The 24,528-nt window shown below is 42.9% G+C and overlaps 1 protein-coding gene across 1 annotated transcript in view; it reads left to right on the top strand.

Moving 5' to 3' along the window:
- LOC142210089 (protein-glutamine gamma-glutamyltransferase E-like) overlaps positions 1 to 13,657 on the top strand; it is a 38,994-nt gene extending 25,337 nt beyond the window's left edge. The window contains exons 9-14 of the mRNA XM_075279118.1: positions 3,113 to 3,355; positions 6,154 to 6,300; positions 9,279 to 9,311; positions 9,403 to 9,560; positions 11,608 to 11,741; positions 13,507 to 13,657. Coding sequence (XP_075135219.1) covers positions 3,113 to 3,355; positions 6,154 to 6,300; positions 9,279 to 9,311; positions 9,403 to 9,560; positions 11,608 to 11,741; positions 13,507 to 13,657 — 866 coding nt within the window. The remainder of the gene's footprint in view (positions 1 to 3,112; positions 3,356 to 6,153; positions 6,301 to 9,278; positions 9,312 to 9,402; positions 9,561 to 11,607; positions 11,742 to 13,506) is intronic.
- The last annotated feature ends 10,871 nt before the right edge of the window (positions 13,658 to 24,528 follow it).

Raw genomic sequence — 24,528 nt, 5'->3', positions numbered from 1 at the left:
AGCCTTACAGTCTTTAGCAAAATGTTTTGAAGAAGCACAACACTTGTAACACACTCCTAGCTCCTTGAGCATGTCTCTGCGTTCTTGCAAAGTCTTTGCCCTAAGTCCTCTACACTCTTTCAGGGGATGAGGCCTTTTGTGGATAGGGCACGTACTATTAGGGTCTTTATCTTTAAGGACAGGAGTGTCCTGTTTGGTGGTGCAGGGTGCAGCGATTGGGACGTCTGTCTTCCTAACAGATACTGTTCCCCTTAAGTCTCTACGTTTGCTTGTTTCATACCTTGAACATGATGATGAAGCTGGTAGAGAGGATTCTGTGAAGTCAAAGCTGGGATCATTCTTTTTCCGAGCTTGGTCACTGATAAATCTGGAAAAATAAGAGAAAGGAGGGAAGGACACATTGTGGTCTCTTTTGTATCTGGAACCTAGGTCGGCCCATTTTTCTTGCATGCCATATGGTAGTTTGGATACCACTGGATTAACACCATGAGATGTGTCAAGGTAACTCAGACCTGACAGACGTGGGTCCATTTTGGCTAACTCTAATTCCTTTAGTAGGTCGCTCAGATCTTGAAGCTTGCGGTTGTCCTTGTTGGTGATTTTTGGGAACATATGAAGTCTCTTAAATAAGGCACTTTCTATAGCTTCAGAACTGCCATAAGTCTGTTCAAGTCTCTCCCATGCCGCAGCAAGACCTTCCTCTGAGTGGCCCACATGAACTGCTCTCAATGTCTTTATACGTTCTGCAGAATCTGGGCCTAACCAGTTAACAAGCAAGTCAAGTTTTTCTTTGGCAGTGAGGTTAAGATCACTGATCACTGCTTCAAAGGTGGATTTCCAGGCTCTATAATTCTCAGCATGGTCATCGAACTTTGAGAGACTATTGTTTATCAGCTCCCTGCGTATCATATATCTGGCAAAGTCCGACATGTCTGATCTCCCACCTTGTGTCACCAGATTAACTTGTGATATCCCTGGGACGTATAAATTCTCTGGCATATGGGGCCGAGATGAATCGGGGTGAAATGATGTAGCATAAGGGTTGAGCTGTGGTTTAGTTTCTGGAGGATCTGCATGTGTGATGCTGGAAATTACCTTGCTCTGGATAGGTGGCATCATCTGATGCTTCACAGCCATGTAGTCGGTTTGGAGTGGTGCTGGTGCATGTAACTTAGCAGGCGGTGCAGGAGATGATTGCTTCAGCACATAATTGGCAGTGCGGTCAGCTGGGTCTTCCACTTCTGCAGGGATGGAGCAGTCTAGGTCGGCGTCTTGATCTAATGCTTGTTCAAGAACCTTTAGCTTGGCTAAGGCAGCTGCTTCCTCCCTTTCCATTTGGAGAATTTTTAGTTGAGCTTCTGTCTCTGCTTCCTTCTTCGCCATTTCAGCTTTTGCCTCTGCTTGCCTTTGCGCCATTTCTGCTTCCTTCTCAGCAAAGGACCGTCTGACACTGGCCTCCTCTGCGTCAGCACGGATCTCAATAAGCTTATCATGTAATGCTGACCTTCTGGAACGAGAGGATCTGGAGGATGACAGCGTATGTTTGGATGAAGTAGACCGATGGGACCTTACTTCTTGTAGGTGTGCGATGCGGAGTTCTGCCTTATCTCTGGCGTTTTTCACTGCGGCATCTTTCGTTTGGAATAGGTTCTCCCTCTCAGTTAGCTCTGCTATAGCATCATCAAAATCAGCGTTACTCAGGAATGTGACGTATTTTGCAGACAGTCGCTGATGGCGTTCATAGGCGGCAGATAAGCGGTTTAGTGTGGTGACCAATTTTGCTGCGTCACTGTCATGGCGTGAGAGCGCTGCTATATAGTGTTCAGTTCTTCGCCATAATTCATCAAGATTATCACAGAACTCTTCTTTAGTTATTTCAAAGTTCTCTCTAATCTTTTGCGTGGGTTTACTGACACGTTTTAATCGCTCAATTTGTACATCCTGAAACATGGAGTCTGTTTCCTGCACATCTGAGTCCCTGATAGCAGGATGCACTGTCCCAGATGCAGTGACAGGGGAATCCACATAGCTCCTTGTGGACATGGTGCCTTTGTGTGGAAAATGTCAATAAAGATGGCGCTGCCCCTTATTTCACTGTGGTGAGGAGAACATGTGCTCAAGATGGAGGACAGCTTTGAGCTCACCTGCAGGCTGTGTGGCGTGCTGCAGATTATGCTGTATTCTCACTGTGCTTGCTTGCAGGCTGTCAGTAGATCCTGCAGGAGCTGCAGATATAGCTTGTTTTAACTAGAAAGTTGTGTTTTGACTATTCTGCCACAGATGCATGTTAGAGAAATCTCTGAAGATGTGAGATTGTAATTCCCGTATGTAAGCTAATGGCAGATAGCAGAACGCGCTGACATTTCATTCCCTGCGTTCCCAGGTTGCATGTGGAGAGATGCAATGGAGTTGCTTCAGGTAGTTTATTTGTCTTTACCTTGAGAGATGATATGCCATACGGTCAAAACACAATTCCTTTCTCAGTTCTACAAGATGGTTGCTCAGTGGTTACAGACTGAATAACACATATCCAGGAAGAAGATGCAACAAGAAGGGAGGAGTAACAGAAACAGAGAATTATGGGAGAAAACTACTTAAAGAGCCCTTCACACATTATCAATCTCTATGCACCAGCATTGCACAAGATATGAAACACACTGTATGAAAGTCAAACAATCAAGCATGAATGATACAATATGAACAAGAATCATTACTTCAGCAATACCCCTGCTGTAACAGCATACTCGTAAAATACCCAAAGGGCCCTTTATGACAAAGAGCTACAGTATTATATTCAAGTACTGTACAGTAATCTGGTATAAAAACTAAGCGACCCACTGCATTATAGGAACTCAGCTAAGCTTTACGTTTGCATGTGACTACAAGATTATCAACTACTTTTAAGGATGAACAGCAGAATTGTGAATGCAGCTCTGAAGTTGAACAGAGGCTGTAACTCATAACCCATACATAAGAAGTAAAGCAATGTATTTACAAAGTCACTCAGTTCATAATATAGAATATGGTTGGTCAAGTGTTTGGTGTTCATGACATGCTGCCTAGGTTTGGATCTGTGTGTAATTGACAAAAATACTATATTACTATCCACCAGGTATATTCCGCTTGGGACCATGCATCCGTGAAGCTGTGAAGAACGGAGATGTTGATATAGATTATGATTGTCCATTTGTGTTTGGGGAGGTAAATGCTAATAGGGAGTTCTGGACAGTGTATGATGATGGATCTATAAGTAAGCTGTATACTGAGACTGACAGCATAGGAAAGCTGACCTGCACCAAGGCTATTGGTGCCAACAAACGTGAAAATATCACTGGAGACTACAAACATCCTGAAGGTAACTAAAACTGGCTCCTTGGCTTGTAGTACAATTTGTTGTAGTACCGAGTACATCTATTACATGTGGTTATCCATGGAACACAAAGTTTTCATTACCTGATGTTGATGCTGAGACAAACACGTTACATATTCTGCAAAAGTGATTCCCAGACTGTGGTACATGTACAATTGGGTGTATGCCCCTCTCTCCCTAGAGGTACAGGGTGCTGTGAGAGCCTCTCCCCTCTTGAGACCGAAGGGTATAATTAGTGGAGGCCCAGGGGAGGCGAGTAAACATAATAAACATTGTTACTCACTTTCCTGGGCTCTGACACAGGTCCTTGTCCTCTTTAGGCCCCTTCTGGCCTCCTCAATGATGTCATGGACCGTGGGTCCCGCAGCATCATGACACTTGCTAAACCCGAAATTGTTGGAAACTTCGTAACAAGACCAGTCATCTCTAAGTATGTGGGACTCTAGGATGATATACTTTGTGGAGGTTCACTGTGGGACATTATGCTATGTGGAGACTTTTTTGGAACATTGTACAGTGTGGGGGCCACTATGGAACATTATACTGTATGGAGCAGCCCGGGGCTCTAGGTATCCTTAATATGCTGATAAATAATGAATGCATCTTACTGCTCCCTCCTTAAAGAACACTGAGTGTGGGGGCCATTTTATTATATGTGGGGGTTCTGTGGAGGTTATTATATGTGAAGACAGTGTGGGGACATTATATTATACGTGGAGCATTATAGGAGCCATTATTTTACATGTGGAAAATGTGGGGGCTATTTTATTACATATGGAGGCCATTAACTTACACATGGGGTACTATGGGGGCCATTATATTATATGTGGGGCACTGAAATGGCTATTCTATTTAGTGTGAAAACCATTATACTACATGTTTGGGCACATTGATCATTACTTTAGGGGGTACTGGTCAGGACATTTCCTCACTAGGGGGTACCTCACTTGAAAAGGATGAGAAACACTGTTCTACAGTATGTGCTGTAAAGTACACTGATACCTTTTGATGGATAGCACCATATACTTGATACACATTATCAGTCGTTTGGTTCAAAACAATACTGTGCAAATGTTTTAGGCAGGTGTGCAAAAAATGCTGCAATGTAAAATTCTTTCAGAAATAGTGTTAATAGTTTATTTTTGTCAGGAAAAATTAAGTGAATCAAAAAAAGAGAAATCTAAATTCTACCAATATTTGGTGCGAGCACCCTTTGGAGGCGGAGTCCTGGAAGTGATGACCACCAAAGAACCCTGATCTGCAAATCATCCAGTTGGTTTGGGTGTCGGTCTACATCAGGGGTAGGGAATGTACGGCTCTCCAGCTGTTGCAAAACTACAATTCCCAGCATGCAGACTTGCTCTGCTGTTCTTGGAACTCCCATGGAAGTGAATTGAGCATGATGGGAGTTGTAGTTTCACAGCAGCTGGAGAGCCGAAGGTTCCCTACCCCTGGTCTACATGAACAGACTGAAGGATTTTATCAAGCTGCCTCCGCTTCACCTTCAGCCTCCAGGAGGTCCCATTCACTGCGCTGTTCAGCATGAGTGATGTGATGTGGGATGTAAGGGGCCCCTGGGGGGCTGAAAGGGAAGCGGAGGCAGCTGTGGGCAGGAGTGGGAACTGGTAGGTAAATAGCAGGTGTGATTACTCTAGTAGGTAGGAAAAAGGGGGCCCGTCTGCTATGGTGGTAGTTCCACCACTGGATGGAAGGCAAAGGGTGGTGACACAAAATATTGATGGTATTTAGATTTCTCTTTTGTTCATTTGCTACATTTTGCTAATTGACAAAAACAAAATAGTAACACTTCTAGTTCCAAAAGCATTCTTACTTTGCATAATTTTTCTTCCAAACCTGCACACAATTGTACATTTTGTCTGATGATAATGGTTTATAAAGATGGAGGACTGGAAATATCACCCCTGTACTAAATGGAAATTAAAGTAAGAGAACGATAATAGTGCTATCAGTTAAACCCTCCCATACCAAAGAGACTGAGCATGCGGAGAAATGAGAGGAGGCCCGGCACTGAACTATTAGCGGGAATCGGATTAATCCACCAATATACCAAAGGCCCTGGGTTTGGCACAATAATGTATACATAGCATAACAGGGCTCCAAAGGTATAGCAGAAGACAACCCTATTTGGTGTAAACAGTTAATATTTGTAAAAACTTTCAGCAAGAAAGGGGGACTTCAACTTCCCTTTACCCCTTGTACAATACACTGCAATACTTTGTACAATACACTGCAATACTTTGTACAATACACTGCAATACTTCTGTACACTGCAATACTTTGTACAATACACTGTAATACTGCTGTACACTGCAATACTTTGTACAATACACTGTAATACTTCTGTACACTGCAATACTTTGTACAATACACAGCAATATTTCTGTACACTGCAATGCTTTTTACAATATACTGCAATACTTCTGTATTTCAGTGTGTTGTATATCCATTATTATCATATTATACCCTGGGATGTAAAAGATGGCGGCCTGCACTGACCACCATGTGGCTGTGTCGCAGAACCAGGAAGTGAGAGGCGATGATCCCTATAACATAGGAGGGTTAACCTTTCCGCATTGTAGGTGGGGTAAGCTCCAGTTAATCAAGTTTTGGGAATAGATTAAACAGAATGGTAGAATGATATTCAAAGGTAGACAAATCCAATAGAAATGTATAAATCAATAAATTCAGAAAACAGTATAATAATATTATAAAACACGTAAAAAATTCAAAAATCAAACAATGTTTGTTCTTCTCTTTTGCAGAAAGTACGGAGGCAATAGAGGTATATAACAAGGCTTATAAAAAACTGAAAGATATGAACGGACCATCCGTTCGCGATTCACTACCAGAAAAGCCATCAGTTGAACCAGAATTTTCTTGTACATTTAAAAAAGTTGAAGCAAACATTGGTGCGGATGTGCCCATGGAACTTATAGCCAAAAACCAATCTGCTGAGCCCAAGATTCTGAATATCATACTGACCTGTACGACCATAGTATATAACAATACACCAGTTACGGAGATCGTAAATCAATCACTGTCTGTTAACCTGGGACCAAATGAAGGTGGAGATTCTTCTGTATTATGTCAAGATACTGTGTATATATATATGTAGGTAATTTCAGTAAGTATTGTTCTCACTATAGCCAGCAGATAGAAGAGTTTAGCGGCCCACTCAGGTATCGGTGGTGCACATGGATTGGGGGTTCACGTAGTATAATATATCAGAATCATGCATTTTACTTCTATTGTTGTTTTTATTGGTATATAATCATACAGGTAGGGTCTGGACAGGCTGAAATGCCTATTGCTTCTATCTGTATGAATACATGCCAATAAAAGCAGAGCAAAATGAACAAGGTATGCTTGAATTTCAACTATATAAAGGGGTCACCAATTGTGCTTGCTCACTGAAGAGTTATGCCCTGCTCCCAGTCCTTCCCTCCTTACCCATCTCGCCGCTGTGATTGTCAGGGCTAAGCGGTATAGTCATAGCAGGGAGGCAGGGAAGGAGGCATGGGCTGGGATCTGGGCATAACTCTTCATTGAGGTGGGAGCAATGGTGATGCCCTTGTTGTTCCTAAATGCTCATATTCAATATGTCAGGAATAGAGGCATCAAATTGGAAGGTGGAAACTATTTTTTATTATTATTATTATTCAGGTGAGCCTAAGCTTTGTAACAGTTCTGCTGTTTTTGGAGGATCAGTTCTGCTGATAGACTCCCTTTAACCCTGCTGTTCTGTTCGCATTTGCTATACACTTGTACTGTTCCCGGGTCAATATGACCCGACCTATTAATTCTTGATTTTTAGCTATTCTAATTGTTTTATTTGAATACTTTTTTCATTGAAATACTGTATGTGAACATGTTTGATCATAAACAAAAGAAAAATTTAAATTCAAACTTAATTTTTTTTTTTTTTTTTCATAAAAAGGTTACACAGGCTTTTTGCAATTATCTTCGATTGTTGACATTCTGCACACAAATAACAAAGAAGCTTTACATTACTATTACTAAAACATGAAATTTAACTTTTTGAAAACAAATTTTATAAATCAACAAATGAAAAATCTTAAAAACTTCAACCATTTTAGAAAGAAAAAAAGAAAAAACTGAACATGTTCATGTGTTTTTACACTGAGCACAATAATAAGACCCATGTCCTTTACACAGATATTTTGAACATCCAGCACATGTCAGATCAGTCTTATTGTCACAGGAAGATGGACAGAAGCTCCATCTCTTCCTTTTTTTGCTGGTAGCTGTGCTGGTGGAGGCCGTGGATGTGGAATCTCTTTCCTGAGCATGCTGGACACTTTTTACAATGGCTGCTGCTCCCTCACTTCTGGGGGTCACTTTTCTGCTCTCAATATATGGCCTCACCAGGGATTTTCCCAATTCCTCAAGAAATAATCTTCTTTTATGCAGCTTATTCCGGTTCCAATCAGGGTCGATTTCTCTCCATAAGACAAATGCATTGTATGCAGAAACGTCCAGTATGTTATAAAATAAAATCATTGGCCACCGATTGGTTTTGCGTTTGCATGTATATGTTGATATTGCTTGGTCTAAAGTATCAACTGCTCCCTTTGTGGCATTATAATCCAAAATAACGTCAGGCTTTCTGTCTTCTCTATTACTTACGGCATTGTCATGGTGCATTGTGCTCATGAGAATTACCTGTTTGGGTTTTTTTGGAACATAAGAAACAACAGTTGTATTTCCAGAAAAATAAAAAGTAGAACTGTACACCTTTCTCTTGCTAAGGATACCTTGCGGTAGTTCAGGTTTGTTTTTTCTCATAGTACCCAGCATGGTAAGTTGTTTTTTCTTCACATCTGGCCTAGTTGATAGGATGTAAAAAAGTTGTCACATGTGACATTTTGTCCTTTTAGTCCATGAGTCAAATCTAGAACAACACGCATACCCTGATTTTTTTCAGGTCTTTCATCAGGGGCTTTTCCTGTATACACTTGAACATTTAGAGCATATGAACTTTTGCTGTCGCAAAGTGTCCAGATCTGGAGGCCATATTTTGCTGGCTTACTTGGTATATTTTGTCTGAATGGGCACCTACCTCGGAATGCCACCAGTTTGGAGATGAAGTACACATAAAAAAACATAACTTTTGCAGTCAGAAATAATCAGAGACCTGTAGAACAGTATAAAATGCTATCGGATCATATTGACCTGAACAGTACAAGTGTAACAATCAGCGTGTAGCAAAAAGTAAACAAAAAAAAAAAAAGGTAGAGCTCCAAAAATGAGGAAAAGTCAAGGAACCACTAGTTTCAAATCCTCATTAAAAAAAAATCTGCAGGGTCTCAAAAATCATTTCGGGTCATATTGATCCGAACAGTACACCAGGGTTAAAAAGAACTTGTCATCAGACCTGAAAAACCGGTATACCTCATCTGATAGGTGGTATAGATTATCTAAATCTATTCCATCATTCCAAAGATTTAATCCCTTTTAGGGTTAAGACAAATTAGTATCTACAAGTCAAGTGGGCGGTAACATTGTGATTTCTCTGGGGACGGGGGTCACTCTGTGCTATGTATCATACAATCTTACTACCCAACTGGCCAGTTGACCCTAATATCTATCAGCTCTAAAAGGGCTTATGTCTTTGGAATGAACAAACCACCAAAATTCAGGTGAAATTGTGATGTTAGTTTACCCCATGTTGCCACTTGGGGCTGTGATTGGGCCCTTGGAGTGTGATGGGGCTTGAATCCAGGTCATTCCGAACTAGTTTGCTCATCTCTACTGGTGATATTTCTGCTCATCCTTTGCGATGAACAGTTTCGTTGCAATATCCCTGGTGGTCCGGGGTAGGTAAAGGGGTTTTCAGTAACAATTTTGTTTTTTGTTATATTTTTAGGAATACATATTCCTACGCACCCATTAGAACGGGGTATGCTCTAAAATGAGGATCGCATGTGTCATACAATCTATTATATAGCCCGTTTACACTATTATATCTAATTCAAGTTTTTCTTTTTCAGAGAAAAGTATCCCATGTAATATATCATATTCTCAGTATAAAAATAATCTAACTCCAGACAACATGATCCTATTTGGGGCTGTGTCTGAGGATAACAAGGGGGCAAAACTAAAGACAGACCACGTGGTTACACTGATGACCCCACCATTGGAGATCAAGGTATGACGGTGATCTAGCAAAGTTCAATTGTAAATCAGCTCACCATATAGACGTATGAAAAGGAATCTCAAGGGACTCTTAACCCGTCATGCGAAGAGGAATCCAACAGTTAAATATTGCCAGCTACATCCAAGAGATGTTAAATAGATGTCCACGGTAGAATTAAAATTGAACTTTTATTATGTCATCTCTTAAAAAAGTTACATGGTAACTATACAGGGTACATCGTTAATATAGGCAACGCGTTTCGGGAATAGATATTCCCTTCTTCACAGCTCAGAAGCAGAAGAGTTGTGAAGAAGGGAATATCTATTCCCGAAACGCGTTGCCTATATTAACAATGTACCCTGTATAGTTACCATGTAACTTTTTTAAGAGATGACATAATAAAAGTTCAATTTTAATTCTACCGTGGACATCTATTTAACATCTCTTGGACATAGCTGGCAATATTTAACTGTTGGATTCCTCTATGACGGTGATCTAATGTACAACAATTACACATCTGATATGCAGTTAGGGTTGTAAAAAATGGTGAAACAGGAAACTACTGGTTCTCTGCTCCACCATTCAGCTCCGTGGTGCTGCTGTTAGCTGCAGGTACGATGCAGCGACACCAATGCAGTGACATCATTGCACCTGCTGCTCCAAACCACAGCAGAGGAGAACTGACCTGGATCAATGAGTATTCATTTTTTATTTCATTTTAGTATATGGAGGTCAAAAGGAGGACATTATACTGTGTGGATGGGTCCACTAAGGCTAGGTTTAGACCTGCACTTGTTCTATGTTTGGGGTTTCCGTTCAAGAATCCGCTTAAAATATGCAGAGATAAAACTCCTGCAAGCAAGACTTTTCTCTCTGCCATTTTCGGGCGGAAACCCGGTGGACCCCATTATAGTCTATGGGTAGCTACTTTTCAAGCGGATTAGGTTTCCATTCTTTGGGTCACCAAGCAGGGAAACCCTAACATAGGTGTGAACCTAGCATAAGGGACATTATACATCATGGAGGGGGCATTATACTTTGCAAGGGTATAATGATGCATTATTCTATATGGGGACTCTAAAATAGGGAGCCTTATACAATGGGGAGACAAAGAGGAAGTTTGGAGGCAATACACTGTATGGAAGGTGCCATTATACTGTGTGGTGAGTACTAAGGTAGCATCATACTGTGTGAGGGTACTACAGAAGCTTTATCAATATGTGTATTACAAAAGCAAGCAGGATCGCGTTCGGAGGTTATTTCCCACAATGCTTTGCTACCGGCCAAGCATTGTGGGAAAATCTAACAATGTTAGCGAAGTCCCATAAGAATGAATGGATGCAGCCAGCACACAGCTTAACCCCCTGCGCGCCGGCTGCGTCCATTCATTCAACACTTACACTTGAATCAACACTTACCTGCACAGACGCTGCCGCTGGTCCGGTCCCCCTGTTCTCACTCCTGTTCTCGGTCCTCTTCTCGCCTTTCTGCATCCAACTCCCAGGTTAGTGTTACAGACCTAGTAAGAAGGCGGGGCTTGTGGCTTAGGAGAGTGTGAGCGGGTACTGGGAGGGGTACTCCCCGCCCTGTACCCACCCACACTCTCCTAAGCCACAAGCCCTGCCTTCTTTCTAGGTCTGTAACACTAACCTGGGAGGTGGGGGCAGCAAGGCGAGAAGAGGACCGAGAACAGGGGAACCGGACCGGACCAGCGGCAGCATCTGTGCAGGTAAGTGGACAGCAGGGGGGACAAGTAGCCAGAGGATTTTTGTTTAATCACTACATCGTGGAGTCTAACAATTAAAGCGTTCAATTTTTAGACTCCATGCTGTGTAGTGAATAGGATCGTTTTTAAAATCCGATCTCCGATTATTAAAAAAAATCCCATTGGCTTGCATTGGATTCGGGTTCGAGTTCGAATGGAAAATGATCGGAAATCGGATTTTAAAAACGATCCTGAAATCTCGAGATTGGCTCAAGCCTAGTCCTAAACCTGTAGCATAAAACCTCACCTAACTGGCTAGTAACATTGGTATTCATGTTATTTTTTTATTCCTAGCTCAATGATGCCGCTAAATTGAATCAGAAAACAAATGTGGAAATTACCATTATTAATCCTCTACCAGAAGATATCCATGACTGCGTTCTCAGAGTTAACGGAAGTGGCCTCATGAAGGAGGACTACAGTGTTAAGTAAGTGTGCAGTATAAAGAAGCAGAAAACAATGTAGTGCTTTACAGTGCCAGGGAAGTGAATGAGATTTTATTAATCTCATCCAGTGAAAAAAAAGGTTCGAAAAAATTGAATAAAAAAATGCAGTATGTTAATTTTTGCGGATTAGTTTTTTTCCTACATATTTATTAAGGGAAAAAAAATGCAGAGAAACAAACATCAAAACCTCGTTGTAAAATACTGCAGAAAAAAAAAACGCAACGCGTTTTCGCTAAGGTTTTTCTGCAGCGTTTTTAGATGTGTCACTATTTGATCCTAAAGACTCCTAAAAGAGGATGCCTAGTTTGGGATGAACTGATTTGCTATGAACTGGGGAACTGACCCATTCCAGGTATAGGAACGTGTAAAGCAGACTGGTCACCATGCCGTACATCATACGATTGACCCCTGAACAGTTTGGAGTTTATTTTATTAAATCGGTCCATCCGTTCAAAAGATATGGGCCCTGGAAGCTTATAAGGAAATGACCCAAGCCCATGATTTATGGCATTTAGCCATTTCTATATGGTGACAGGTCCTCTTTGTACTTATATGTATGTATGTAGTCTTCATTGGAGGACACACAACCAATCTTACGGCCACAAGAGGATATGCTACAGCCCTTTATTCATAATTACAATTACTCATAATCTCCAATGTCCATCTGTCCTAAAGGGAAACTCTCTGATGTAAGCAACGGTACAGACCTCTCTAAGACTCAGCCGCCGTCAGCTTGGAGTCTTCTATTACTTGTCTTGGGGCAACTAACCTTCTATTATCAGAGGCTGATATGCAGACCAGGGAGTAGATTCTTCTTCATTCCAATGCAACTACGACTTGTTTCCCCAGATCTCTGCTCAACTGGCACTTTGGCAGGGAAAGAAACCCTCTTTCCTTCAATGTTCCAGCGCAGCCCGGTCTGTACAAGTGCAATAGTACTATCAGAAAAGACAGAAGGCTCATACAGTTGCCTTCAACTTATGGTCTCCCATCGCTTGTCAGAGATTGACATGTAGACCAGGGCAGATACTCTTTGCCCTAACCCTTGTTTTCCAACTACCTCTTCCCTGCATGGACATAACGTGCTTACCTGGCACTTTGGCAGGGAGAGAAATTAACTTTTCTCCCATGTTCTCAAACAGTGTAGTCTCCTTAGGGCCTTGTTTTTGGCCTGGTCTATTCCCACTTGGTCATGGGTCATCTCATAAACAGCTATTTATAGCTTATATGAAAATAGCATCTTCTCCCCTTTTGTATTATGAGCTGTAAGCAGGACAAAATGTTATAATAATGGCTGCCCCTTGGTCACTGTAGTCACTCTTGGCCTCTATCAGTGGGTTTAATATACTTTTTCATGTTCTTCTGATGCAGCAGCCGCTGAGGCAAGCCAACATCAAGTGTTAGATCATCACATCACTGGTAGATGCCTCAACTGAACCAGATGGCGCTATCTGAGGCTTTTAAGCAGGGCCCTCCTACTCAAAGGGGCCAAACCATAACATCTTCTCCTCTTCTCTACCTCCTCCTAGAAGTAAAATTGTGTCCATTTGTCAAAATTCTCAAAAGCCAGAAGATGGCACATGGGTGGTGTAAGGGCAGCAGCACCCCTCACATCACATGAGGCATCTCTGTTCAATGGCAGGCTTACAGTAAAATGGATTCTGTTAAATGTAAAGTAATGCTAAGCAATTGGCAATAACTCTATATGGTACAGTATCTATTAATATATAATCTCTCTCTTTTACAGTCTGCCACTTGTCAGGAAGAATGATAAAGCAACCGTTACTATTGAAATCAGCCCCGATAAGGCCGGAGACATGACCCTCATGGCCAGTTGCTTCTCTGACGTACTCGACTCTCTTAACGGTTTTAAGTCTGTTTCTGTTGCTCCATCCTAAAATACACATGTTTTGCTGAGACGATGAATGACCTGAATATATAAGATGGTTTATATTACCAGCACTACAGATGGTCTCATACGTTCATGTTTTAATAAAGTAAATAGGCTCATAGTATGTGTCTTAGTCGCTTTTTGTACTGATACATGAGTGTTAGGCTCTGTTTACATCTGCCTTGGAAGCTACATTCACCAAATAATGGACACCATGTCAGAATCCTACATTATAAGTAGAGGTTTATCAGGATCTGTTCATTTCGCTCATATGGATCACAGCTTCTATCCATCAAAAATATTCATTCCCCTTAATATTAAGTTTATTTTGCAAAGTTTACAATGCAATGAAATAAGAGCCACAACAAAGGGTAAATTCAGATGGAGTGTTTTTGGTCTGGAACCTGGCTCCTGACCAAAACCCGGGTAGCCGAGGCTGAAAGCCGGTGCGCTGCATCAGCATCCGGCCGTGCACTCCGCTCCGGATTAGGCCCAATGAATGGGTCTAGTCCAGAGGGAGGGAGTGTCCGAACCGCGAGGCCAAACGGCCTGAAGAATGAGCATCTCGCTTCTTTTTTCCGGGAGTCGGAAGAAACGGAAAAAAGACCTGAGCATCTCCCACTGATTTCAATGGGAGCCGTCTTTCTGGTCAGGATTTTGAGTTGGATATGACCTCAAAATCCTGACCAAAAAAACTCTGTGTGAACTTAGCCTGATAGGACAGGTGGCTTCTACAGATTCAACGCAACATGACTCTTTTTTGACACTTTTAATGACTTCTGCAATCTCAATATTACAGTATTTAACCCCTTCATGATAAACATCACCACTTTGGAGCAACGGCAATGCCCTTACTGCTCCAAAAAGCTAATTTTCAAATTGAAAAAAACAGATATCTCAGCAGGGTCTTAGGCGACCCTAAGCTATCTATCTGCAGGGCTTGGTTAATACGCCAGGTTCTGGAGACAAAGCCCCTTTAAGCTTGCTATAGTTTATGTATCCCATTAAGTCTCTATTTTATCCTTCTATTAAACCTATGCCACAAACTTATATATTATTATCAGCAGGTCAACCCAGATTTCATCTTCCGAGAAGTGTCACCCACTTGTTAGTACGGACTGTTCCATAGTCCATACAGCGCTTGGACCTAAATGTGTAAGGGGTCAAACCTTATGATTCATTTTGACCCTATGAGTGGTACATCTGGAGCCCCACTCATTGATGTCGCAAACACAGAGGCAGATGAAATTGAAGAAGACAACTGTCTTGATGGGGCAACTGGATAGGTGGGTACATGACAGTTTCTTAATAAGGTTGTAACTTAAAGAACAAGACAAAACAGAATCCTTGAATCCATACAGAGTGGCATATTGTGCACAGGTCTTTATGTCCCCTGTGGCAGTGGAGGACACCCGTAATTCATGATGAGGCCGTGTCTTGTGCATTCTCGGGAAGTCGTTGCATCTAGGCAAAAATCCGTGCCTGCTCCTTGCCACAAAAGTGTTGTAATTGATGGAAAAGGTGGCGTAGGCACGGGTCCAGCCCACTATGAGAAAAGGGTGCTAATTTTTTATTGTAAGTGACGTTAAATAGTAGTAAATCATCAGTCACTCACAAAGATGGATGACCACACAGTTGTGATCCACCGGCTGGCCCACCACAGTTGCACAGTCTTACTCTATATCCCAATATATATCCCAAGGTTGCAGATGATGTCACAACACAACCCGTTCCTGTTGTAGACTGTGGTTTATGGACAGACTCACAAACAGAGCAGCATTTTCTTATGTACTCATTTGTCATTGGACATGGATCCTCACTTCGTGGCCTGCTGGTCAGCTGCTTTCTATACACGTTCTTGGGCAGGTCACCCACAGGCATGGCTCACTTATGGCACAGGACACAGTCACTTTCTCTCACAGGCTCATTTAGCTTCCCTCAGCACCAGGGCAGCCAGGGTTGTCACTCTCTGTGTCACAGAACAGGTCAGTAGTCAGTCCTCAGTTTCGCAGTATCAGGGCTGCTTCCTGCTTTTGCCCACTGACAGTCTTAGGGTGCATTCACACTACGTAACGCCAGCGTGTATCACAGCCGTACACGCCGGCGTTACAGCAGGGCTGCCGAACACTTCCCATTCATTTCTATGGGAGCCGGCATGTGAGCGCTCCCCATAGAAATGAATGGGCTGCTTCTTTCACTCCGTGCAGTCCCATTGAAGTGAATGGGAAGTGCCGGCGTATACAGCTAGCTCTGCTCATGCCGAGTCATACATGCCGGCACTTCCCATTCACTTCAATGGGACTGCTCGCAGTGAAAGAAACAGCCCATTCATTTCTATGGGGAGCGCTCGTATGCCGGCTCCCATAGAAATGAATGGAGCTGCTTTATACGCCGCTTATTCTGAACGTGTTTTACGTTCAGAATAAGCTTCAGTATACGTAGTGTGAATGCCCCCTTAGAGTCAGTGCTTCTTGGTTATGGCACCCTTTCAGGTCTTAAGCAGTGATGTAACTGTGAAGGTTGTAATCATGTAATAAGCGCCGCACCTTCAGGCGGCGCTATGCCAGGGCCTCGGGGAGGGCGGCATTTTTGCTTACCTAAGCAACAAGCTGTCCTGGACTGGCTTAGCGTCACCGTCAGCGAGCGGTGGAATGAGGAGGCCCTGTGGACGCAGCGCTGCTCCAGCGGCCACCCCTCACGCTCAGGCAGAGAGCAGGTCCTCTCCGTGCCTGCTCTCTGCCTGCTAACGCTACTCCGCCATGCCCCCTTCGCTCCGCCCCGCCCTGCTCCGCCCCGCCCCCTCCTTCCGGAGGGGGGGTCAGCTTTCTGTCATCCGCCTCAGGCGGCGAAAAAGGCAGGTTCACCGCTGCATGTAATGTATGAAAAACATTGTTATCTTTAAGAGCTGAATGATAGATGTGGCTGCTTGTGCTTAAGACTGGAGTATGCTGTTATATGATAAGATGGCGTCTGCACCCAGGATAAGACCCTATTGTAAAGAAGAGCACATGCTTGGCTCGCCGCCATGAGACCTCTCTAAGGAGACACCACGCAGGAGCGGAAGCAGCTGGCTATACAATGAACTGTTTAAACTTTCTTTTTTGTGTGATTAAGATGTATTACACCAATCAGGAACGAACACAGAACTTACTCTGTTCTTATCTCTTTTCCTTTGCCTGCTGCTATTTAACCTCACGTTGTCTTATATACTAATACCAACATTGTGAGTGGTGTCATTTCCTTACTGCCTGGCACTCAGCCTCATTAATTAGGATGACGACAGTTACCCAGGATTACTGGTCATTTGGTCATAAATACAGCCTCTGACCTTATCATAATTAAAGACTCTAGGGACCTTGTGCAAAAACCCAGCTTGGGCCCTTCCACATAACTTTTTATAACAGTCAGGAACCCCCCTTACCCCCATTTCAGTAATCTTTATGCCCATGTACTGAATTGCAAGGCCTTCCCTTCTGACAGTGGAGGATATCAGTGTAGAAACTAATGGGACCGATATCTCGAGCACCTGGGCACATAACAGCAAAGCTGAGTTCAGCACACTGTTAGCATTCTAGCGGTCAGAGGCATAACTAGCAAAGATGGCCCCTACAGTGTTCATTGCAAATATTTTGGGCTTGGCAGAGCATGAAATTTTTGGGGTCCACCATCCATGGGATATTATTATAATCTGGGATCTTTTCAGAATGATCAGAGGCCCAGGGGAGGTGACAAATGTAAAAAAAAAAAGTTGTACTCACTGCTCCTGAGCTCCAACGCGACTCCTTACTGTTTTCAGCCCTCTTCAGTGACGTCACAGACATGGGTTACCCCGGCGTTATTATACATTGCGATGCTAACCTTACACATGTGATGTCTGTGATATCTTTGCAGAGGTCAAAGACAGCATGGAGTTATGCCGGAGCCCAAAAGAGGTGAGTAACACTAGTTATTATGTTTGCTCACCTCCTGTGGGCCTCTGATCATTATACTGTGGCATTTGAAGAGATCCCAAAGTGTTTGTTGGGGTTTGCCCAACATATCTTGAAGTACATATTAATACTGTAAGAACGGGAAGCACTTAATTTGGGATTTCTTGCCTAAAAATATTGATGAGCTAAGGATAAGTCATGCATTTCAGATCTGTGGGGGGTCTGACCCCCTTTACCACCAGATTAGCTGATCTCTGCAGCTGACATGCAGAAACCAAATAGCGCTGTTCTTTTTGTAGTGGCTGAACTGAGTCACTGCAGCTTATCTCCCATTCAAGTGAATAGGAGCTATACCTGGCCTGAGCACTGTGCAGACTGTCTAGTTCCTGCTCCATTCTCCATATATCAGCTGCAGAGAACAGCTGATCGTGGGGGTACCAGATTTTGGACCCCCACAGATCTGATCTATTATAGAAATAATTCATCAATATTATTAGCCCAGAAAATCTGTTTAGACTCACCAGTGGTGTGGAAAATCTATAACTGAAGGTTGCAGAAGGAGGAGATCAGTAGAAAGCAATAGAGTGATGGTAGATGTAAGGCAACCAAATCCAAGAATCAACAGAATCAAACTAAGCTCCATGGAACTACAGATTCCATTATACACAAAAAACACTAGACAAGAACACAATCGGAATAACAGAATCTGTAAAAAATACACATGCGCAAACACCACTGTAGATAACACCACATTTGATTCGGCAGAAGATTCTCTGGTAGAAAAGGTTAATAATAACTAATAATAATCCTCTATGATTCACACATTGATGTTATCTCATGTCTGTCGCTGCCTTTGCCAAGATTGATGTTTTATATAATGGTATTTCTGTTGCATAATCACATCCCATAAATCAATGACTTTTTTTTAGTGCAGAAATACCTTGTTATACATCTTTGTTTTTGAGTTGACAATTGCTCTATGTTAGTAAGCACAGTATCAGGGCAAGCACAAGCCCTGAAGACGCCAAGGTTTCTGCTACATCCTCAGGCAATCAGGTGGGTCCTTCAGACAAGTCTATGACAATGATTCATCCACTTATTGACAAAACCTTGGTCATAGTGCAGACAGCAGGGATTTCTAAATTCAGGATCAATTATGTTATCGTGTGTCAATACAGAGTAAAACCTCTTTGAGACGCCAATTCACAATTGTATCAAAATGGGGTCTTCTAGGGGTGAAAAACTGAAAATTGGGAACAGAAATTGTGGCCTTGGTAAGAAGGTGGTCTTGTCAAAGTAGTGGTCTTCTGGAGAGGTTTCACTGTATATCAAATGCATTCTGTTGTCAGATAAAGTAGTCTTCCAAAAATTCTGATTCATGTTTTATGTGTTCTTCTTCCTATCATTATTGCCCATAGTTCCAGTAGTCACAGTGGTCACAATAGTGGCCAAATCTTATAACTTGAGATAGGCAAACCAGTTCGTAATGAGCCAGATTGAACCCGAATATTGCAAAAATTTTGGGGGTAGTAACCTGCAAACCAGTTGTTAAATTATTATACTCTGGGGTCTCTTTAGACTCCAGAGTATAATATGTGGAGACCCAGAAAAGCACAAAAAAATAACAATTATATTCAATGGTCGTCGCCCTTTATCCCAAAACGATTCAGGTACCTAATCCACCCGGACGGAAACTAAATGAATCTTGAGAGGTTCACCCATCTCTACTTAAAACCTTGAGATGGGTGAACCATAACTAAGTATAAACCTATCACTACCAAGGATGCTGACCTATGGATGGCAACATCAACCCATAACTTTTCTTGGTCATCATGGGCGTTAATATAACCCCTTCACTGTCTTAGACCACCAAGCTTAAGGTGTAGGGTTAACCCCTACACAGTCCTAGACCCCCATAGATGCTGCTGTCAACCTCTTTACTGTCCTGGATTACCATAGATACTGATGTTAATCCCTTTGCTGTACTAGACCATGAAAATCTGGTTTAAATTACTTCATCATTTTAGACCATCAAGGATTGCGATCCCCTTACTGTCCTCTGCCGCAGTTGATGCCCGTTACCTTTTTAGATTAACAAATATATTTATTTTAATCCCTGTAATGTCCTTGTCATCCAGTGAGGTTGCTATAAACATTTTCATTACCCTAGGCCAATCCATTCACTGCCCTAAAATAAACCGCTTCAATGCCCTAAATCACCTGGAGTACCAAGAGTAACCCCTATACTGCCCAAGATCCTCAGGAATATTCTCATTGACCCGTTCATTACCTTAGATTATCAGGGATATTGGAATTAACTCATTATCTACCAGGGAAGTTATCATTACCTTAGACCACTAAGGATGTTGATATTAACCTGTTAGCTACCCTAGGCCACCAAATATATTACAGCTGATGATTTTTTCACATAAACTCCCAAGGCAATAAATGGAGATCAGATTTTCCCACCATGACCTTATATCTACACCTTTGAACTTTTAAGCACATTAGGTATATATCAGTCCAAATGTAGCTGTCATTGGCGTATGTACTGGGTTAGCAGCTAAAGTGACTGCCACAGGACCTGGGACCTTAGGGGGCCTGGCAGGGCCATGATGTTTTTTTTTTTATGTTAGTAGTCCATTATCTGCTGTAGTAACCTCAGCAGCTAACGGGTCCGATTTACTTATTAATCCCCAGTCCTGCTCATGGCTGCCTCCACTTCCCCTTCTGCGTCCCATATCATGTCCTTGGGACCTCCTGGAGGGCAGAAAGGGAAGCAGAGGTGGTGTTGAGCAGGAGCGGAAATCGGTAAGTGAGCCGGCTCGCGGGAAAAGTATTTGTTGGACAAACTACATCAAATAGTGCTATTATTATACTCTGGGTTCCTTTCAATCCCCAGAATATAATGATCAGAGGCAAAGGGGAGTTGTCAAATATAAAAACCATTGAAACATTGAAAAGGGCCGAAAGCAGAAGGGAGTACGCTGGAACCAAGGAGAGGTAAGTACCATTGGTTTTTATGTTTGTCACTTTCCCATGGCCTCTGATCATTATACTCCAGGTATAAGAAGAGATTCCCCCCTCCCCAGTATAATAATAGTTTGTGGGTAGTCCACTATAGCAGGGGCGTAACTACCGTGGTAGCAGCAGTAGCAGCTGCCACAGGGCCCGGGCCATTAGGGGGCCCAGTGACAGCCGCTACCGCTGCGTTTTTTTTTGTTTTTTTTTAAATAGTCCGTTACGGGCCCCATTCACTTGCCGATCCCGGCCCAGCCAGGGCCCCACAAACACTATCATTATACTCGGGGGTCTTTGCAGACCCCCGAGTATAATGATCAGTGGACCAGGAGACGTAAGGAACATAACAAACACTGTTACTTACCTCTCCATGATCCTGCCTCCGGCCTCCCTCATTCGTGTCTGACGTCTCTGACGTCACATGACCCGGGTATGCTTCCCGGGTCATGTGACGTCCGACGTCATTAATGCAGGACAAGAGCGGCAGCCGGTAGCCGACAGCCTAGAAGCCGGGCACAGGTAAGCAACTGTTTTTTTAAAAAAATGTTTTTATTCCCCCGGGTCTCCGATTATTATACTCTAGGGTCTGAAAAGACCCCAGAGTATAATAATTGTTTATGGATGTCCACAGTGGGACATAATACTGTGTGCAGGGGTCACTATTGGGGTTAATACTTTGTGCAGGGGCCACTATTGGGGTTAATTCGGTACTATTCCGTTATCGGGCCAGCAGCAGCGCATTTCAGCACCAGCTTTCGGGACAGCAGTTCAGTTCAGCAGCGGGAATTACAATGACATCCGAGGACTGCTGGCCCGATGCTTGTGCCCAGTAGCCAGTACATCAATGACCCCCCCTCCATCTCCTCCTCCTTCCAGTGCTGCCCCCCAGCTCTCCTTACATCTACCCCGTACCCTCTCCCCGCCACATGACTAAGCCGATGCTGGCCCGATGATAGAGGCTGTGCTTGTGTGTAGTAGGCAGTACATCGATCGATGCCCTCATCCTCCTCTTCCTTCCAGTGCTGCCCCCCAGCTCTTCTTACATCTGCCCCGTACCCTCTCCCTGTAATAGGCCTCACCGTAAATCTTGAGCAATGAATGCTACTAGATAGCCGCCGGACGCTGCAGAAAGTTTGTCCCTCCGGCTCGCTGTAGCTCACCGTTCCTATAGTCGGCGTGTTTCTTGTCAGGGCCTGGATTGAGCCCCGGTGTCTTTCCTTTCGGTCTCGGTACTAGCGCTGAGGTGAGGCCTAGTCGTGTGGCGGGGAGAGGGTACGGGGAAGATGTAAGGAGAGCTGGGGGGCAGCACTGGCAGGAGGAGAAGGATGGGGGAGGGGGGTCATCGATGTACTGGTTACTGGGCACAAGCATCGGGCCAGCAGTCCTCGGATGTCATTGTAATTCCCGCTGCTGAACTGCTGTCCCGAAAGCTGCTGCTGAACTGCGCTGCTGCTGGCCCGATAACGGAATAGTACCTAATAGAGTTCTGAGGAGGGGGTCGGTTGAGGTCTTCGGCGTCGATTTGGGGGGGGGGCCCCATGTCAAAAGTTCGCCACGGGGCCCCACCATTCCTAGTTACGCCACTGTACTATAGGGCATAATACTGTGTGCAGGGGCCACTGTGGGCATAATACTGTGTGCAGGGGCCACTATGGGACATAATACTGTGTGCAGGGGCCACTATGGGACATAATACTATGTGCAGGGGCCACTATAGAGAACAATACTGTGTGCAGGGGCCACTATGGAGCATTATAGTGTGTTCAGGGGCCACTATGGGGCATAATACTGTGTGCAGGGGCCACTATGGGGCATAATACTGTGTGCAAGGGCTACTGTGGGGCATCATACTGTGTGTAGGGGCCACTGTAGGACATAATGCTCTGTGGAGGGGCCACTATGAAACATAATACTGTGTGCATTGGTCACTCTGGGACATAATACTGTGTGAAGGGGCCGCTGAGGGACATTATAGTATGTGTAAATGGGGCGTTATACTGTGTAGAGGCTAGGAAAGAGAGCGCCATGCCGTGGTGAGGGGTTGGCCCAAGTCAAAAGTTTGCTAGGGGACCCAATCTTGGTTAATTACACCCCTGGTAGATGTATAAACATAATACATGTCTTACTATATTGGAAGCATCCATACTGTTTGATAGAGATGTGGATATTTGATACAACTTTTTTCCATGTTGTACCTGCATTTCACGGACAGCACTAGCTGCATGAGAACTTCACACACTAAAGACAGTGCATCTGCATGAACTTTCCAGCCATCGATAACATTAACATATATATTACTTATTCTAATTATTATTTCATTAGAAATGTTTCACGCTTTGTGAATAAAACATGTAGTCATGTCATTGCATGTCTTATTTTGCTTCTACGGCTTTTCTAGTTAATTTGTAAATAAAAATGTATATGTACAATTTTGCATTAAAAGTATAATTTAAATAGATAGATAGCTAGATAGCTAGATAGATAAATAGATAGAGAGATAGAGATAGATAGATAGAGAGAGAGATAGATAGATAGATAGATAGATAGATAGATAGATAGATAGAGATAGATAGATAGATAGATAGATAGATAGATAGATAGATAGATAGATGTAGAATTTTGCATTAAAAATTTAATTTAGCAAATTTAAAATACATCAGTAAAGACAGATAAAAAGTATTCGCATATAACTAAATCAAATGTCACAAAATGTTAAGGCAGAAACATAATCTATGTCAACATACCGATACAATAAACTATATCATTAGGAGGTTCTTGTTTCTGTTTTTTTCCTCCGATTTACTATTATTGTGATATATTAAGTATGAATTTGTCCCTGGAGCTCAAGAGCTTCACATTACTCTTACTTGGGTTGGGTTGTGACTCCTAGGTTGCCAGGATTATAACATGACTAGCGTGTAGATCCTGGGCTCATTACTGGGCCAGAAAAAGGTTGCTGCTCCTCCATTGCAGTGCAGTTCCATGGGGTGAAAGGAGATGTATGGTTCTGTCCTGTAACCCTGAGTCTGGTGAGACAATACTGCCCTTATTTTGTTCATGTGGCTGGAAATAAGCTACATGTATAGTTAGGTTAATGTATTGTTTAGTTAGTCACTCAGACGAGCAAGTTTTTATTTAGTTTTTTTTTTGTTTTTTTTGCCTGAAGTTAAGACAGTATTTTGTTGTTTGTTTTGTGCCTGAAGTCAAGGTTTGTTTATTTCCGTTTTTTACCTAAATAAACCACTTTGCTGTATATTTTGTGGCCCTGTCTTGACTGTTTGGGTCCGTACCACTGTTTATACCAAGCTAACTTCCTCACAGTGCATTTGCACATACAGCTGAAAGCAGAAATTGCTCACTAACGGGGAATCCTGTACCAGATTCCCTGTTAGTGGGCGATCTGGGCAATGGGGAGCGTGCCAGCAGATAGTACTCTGTGTGCCCCCTCTGGTACACGCGCCATAGGTTGCCATCACAGCCCTAGACTAATAAAAAGGTGTTTTGCCTCTATCCATTAAAACTATGATGGGATGAAGTGTCCCCCTGTTCTCACTCAATATGTAGGGATCACAGAGTTGATAGGTAAGAAACATAGAAGTTGGACATTAACCTACATTTTTGGGATATACCATAAAGATCGATGGTAGGAAAACCCCTTTAAAGTGTCACTGGTAGTCTAGTCCTCCTACATGTCTAGTTCTTCATAGTCATTATTTACATGAAAACACTCGCAATAATTAATGACTTTCTCTGAGTAATCCTCATTGACATAACCTCTGTGTCAAGCCGTACACACCCAACCTTGTGAAACCCTAAAACAAGTAGATTGCACCTAAAATGATTAAGGTGAGCCATACCCAGCTCATCTACATATTTAAGGAAAGACGCTGGAGGGAGCTTGAGTTATAAGACTGGTACACCGAAGCAA

This window comes from Leptodactylus fuscus, chromosome 6, assembly GCF_031893055.1.
Source record: "Leptodactylus fuscus isolate aLepFus1 chromosome 6, aLepFus1.hap2, whole genome shotgun sequence".
NCBI lineage: Eukaryota > Metazoa > Chordata > Amphibia > Anura > Leptodactylidae > Leptodactylus > Leptodactylus fuscus.
This window is presented reverse-complemented; position numbering and strand designations above follow the sequence as displayed.